This window comes from Glycine max, chromosome 20, assembly GCF_000004515.6.
Source record: "Glycine max cultivar Williams 82 chromosome 20, Glycine_max_v4.0, whole genome shotgun sequence".
NCBI lineage: Eukaryota > Viridiplantae > Streptophyta > Magnoliopsida > Fabales > Fabaceae > Glycine > Glycine max.
In genome coordinates, this window is record NC_038256.2 from 16,267,228 (window position 1) to 16,270,003 (window position 2,776).

The following is a 2,776-nucleotide window of genomic DNA, read 5'->3' on the forward strand; positions in this document are numbered from 1 at the left end:
GGTGCCCAGAATTTTGATTAGTGATGGAGGTACACACTTCTGCAATAATTAGTTACAGAAGGTTCTGAAACAATATAATGTGACACACAAAGTAACATCACCTTATCACCCTCAGACCAATGGGCAGGTAGAAGTATCCAACAAGGAGTTGAAATTTTTTTTGGAGAAGACGGTAGCTTCTACTAGAAAGGACTGGTCCATCAAATTAGATGATGCTTTATGGGCATATAGAACAACATTCAAGACTTCAATAGGCTTATCCCCATTTCAGATGGTGTACGACAAGTCTTGTCATTTACTAGTGGAGATGGAATATAAAGCATACTAGGCCTTGAAATTTTTGAACTTTGATGAAGCCGCATCTAGATGGAAGAGATGAGATTGACTGCTTATGAATCTTCAAAGTTGTATAAAGAAAAGGTTAAAAAGTATAATGACAAAACGTTGCTCAAGAAGGACTTTCAGCTAGGACAACAGGTGTTGCTTTTCAACTCAAGACTTAAATTGTTCCCTGGAAAGCTTAAATCAAAGTGGTATGAACCATTTACTATCAAGAAAGTTCGACAATATGTAGCAGTGGAGCTTTGTGATCCTCAATCTAAAGATCCTGACAGGACATGGGTAGTGAACGGACAAAGGTTGAAACAATACCATGGTGGAGCTATGGAAAGATTGAACACTGTTCTTCGCTTGGATCCTGGATAACAAGACGATGCATCAAGCTAGTGACGTTAAAAGAGCACTTACTGGGAGGGAACCCAACTTTTCTTTCCCTTTCCTGTTTTTCATTCTTATGTCTTGTATGTAGTTAGGATATCTTGCTTGTGATTGTTATTAATTTCAACTTGTTTAGTGATGAACAAGGGGTTTTAAGCTTGTATGAAGAGATAGACAGAAAAATTCTTAGAAATTTTTTGGAAATTGTCTATTCACTAAGCGCAGACCTTGCGCTAAGCGCTCAGTCTTCACGCGCTAAGTCGAGCTTGCTCATGCTATGCGCATAGACCCCTGATTGGTTGGCTGAATAGTTCAGCTAAGCGCACATCACTACGCTATGCCCCACATCTTCATGGTAATTTCACCTTAACCAGTGGGCTTAGCGTGGATGATGTGCTAAGTGCCACTTCTTCTCTGGAAAATTTTTTATTGTAGCAGCACTAAGCGCGCTATCCTATGCTAAGCCCCAGATCCATTCTGTAACTTGAGTTTTTAAGCTAGGCTTAGCGGGCTAGGAAGTGCTAAGCGCCAATCTATAACGGGTTTGGAATTCTTGGAAGTGCGCTTAGCGTGCTTGTTGCGCTAAGCCTGAACAACTCTCTATAAGTTGAAACTTGATGGTACGCTAAGCCTCGCATCTCAGGCTAAGCGCATATTGCAAAAAATATTTTGTGTTGCAGAAAGCGCTAAGGATAGCCTGCCGTGTTAATCCCCTGATGCTTATCGAACTTTACAACTTCAAGTTGGGCTTAGCCCGAGGCTAGGCTAAGCGCTTGGGTTTTAAACTCAAACGTCACGTTGGCACGCTAAGCGCAGCTGTGCGCTAAGCGTGCCATACAATTTTCAGTTTTAAAAATCAAAGGCAGAGGCACTTTGGATGTTTGTTACCTTTGCACCCAAACCTCTGCACCTTCCTAACCTTGAGCACTTGTGTACTTTCTACTTCGTGTGTATTGTTTCTCTGCATCTTCATTGCTGCATTTCAAGAACAATCTAAGTAAGTTAGCACATTTCTATTTTTATTTTTCATTCTTCAAACCTTAGGATAAATGACTTCTTGTTTTCTTAGTTGTATGTTGTTAGGTTAAGGTTAGTAGTTTTAGGGTTAGTCAATGTAGGATTTTAGGTAACTTAGAAGCCCATTTGGGGCAATGTAGCTGAAAGGGGTGAAGACCCCTATGATTTTGTCTAGGAATCGCAATCAACGCCCTAAGCGTGCTGTGCGCTTAGCCTATTCATTAGAGCTGTCAAAATTTTGGATTTCTAGATGAACGCGTTATCCCTGCTGATGAACGTAAGTGATGAGCCCGTTGAGCGCATCTGTGCGCTAAGCGAGACAAGTGTTCAAACATTAAGATTCAGGAAATTTTTGTTCAGCGCTAAGCTTGACCTGTACGGCTAAGCGCCACTTTGCTTCTGTAAGTTTTCCTTTGAATCAGGCTAAGTGCGTCTGAGTGCTAAGCCCTTGTTGTTGTTGAGCTAAGCACCCTACTGCGCTAAGCTCAACTCTCTCACTGTCTTTTAAGTTTTGTAGTAAGGCTAAGCGCGCCTTGTGCGCTAAGCCTGAGTTTCGTTCTGTTGAGGCTGAGCTAAGCGCGCCATGCTGCGCTAAGCTCCAACTCTCTTCGGTTTTGACAATTGTAGACTTAGGCTAAGCTCAGCTGTGCACTAAGCCTATTCTGCAGAAAAAATATTTTCTGTGTCTTTGAGCTAAACGCTAGTCTCCTGCGCTTAGCGCCTGAGTAAAATTTCATAAGGCGCGCTATGCTCAGCCTGCTGCGCTAAGCGCCCAATCAAAATTTCAATTTTATTTTTCTATTTTTGTGAAAATAACCTGTACTAATCTTTTGTGTTTTGTCTTATATTTTGCAGATGGCATCTAAGAAAAGGAAGGCACCTTCTACACCTACCCAAGCCAGATTTGATAGATCTAGGTTCACATCCCAAGAGGCTTGGGAGAGATACATTGACATTGTGGTACCTAGGAAGATTTTTCCTGAAAGGAATGTCATTCTCCATCACACTGAGTTTGATGAATTTACTCAAGAACTCAAGTGTA

The 2,776-nt window shown here is 41.5% G+C and overlaps 1 protein-coding gene across 1 annotated transcript; it reads left to right on the top strand.

Annotated features, from left to right (window-relative positions):
• The first annotated feature begins 366 nt into the window (after window positions 1-366).
• Window positions 367-705, top strand: LOC100809879 (uncharacterized). The gene has a single exon (XM_006606886.1). The coding sequence runs from the start codon at window positions 367-369 to the stop codon at window positions 703-705; it is 339 nt and encodes a 112-aa protein (XP_006606949.1).
• The last annotated feature ends 2,071 nt before the right edge of the window (window positions 706-2,776 follow it).

What these genes read in the sequence shown, in the direction of transcription:
- LOC100809879 (XM_006606886.1), top strand. Translation starts at nt 367, where the DNA reads ATGGAAGAGATGAGATTGACTGCTTATGAATCTTCAAAGTTGTATAAA.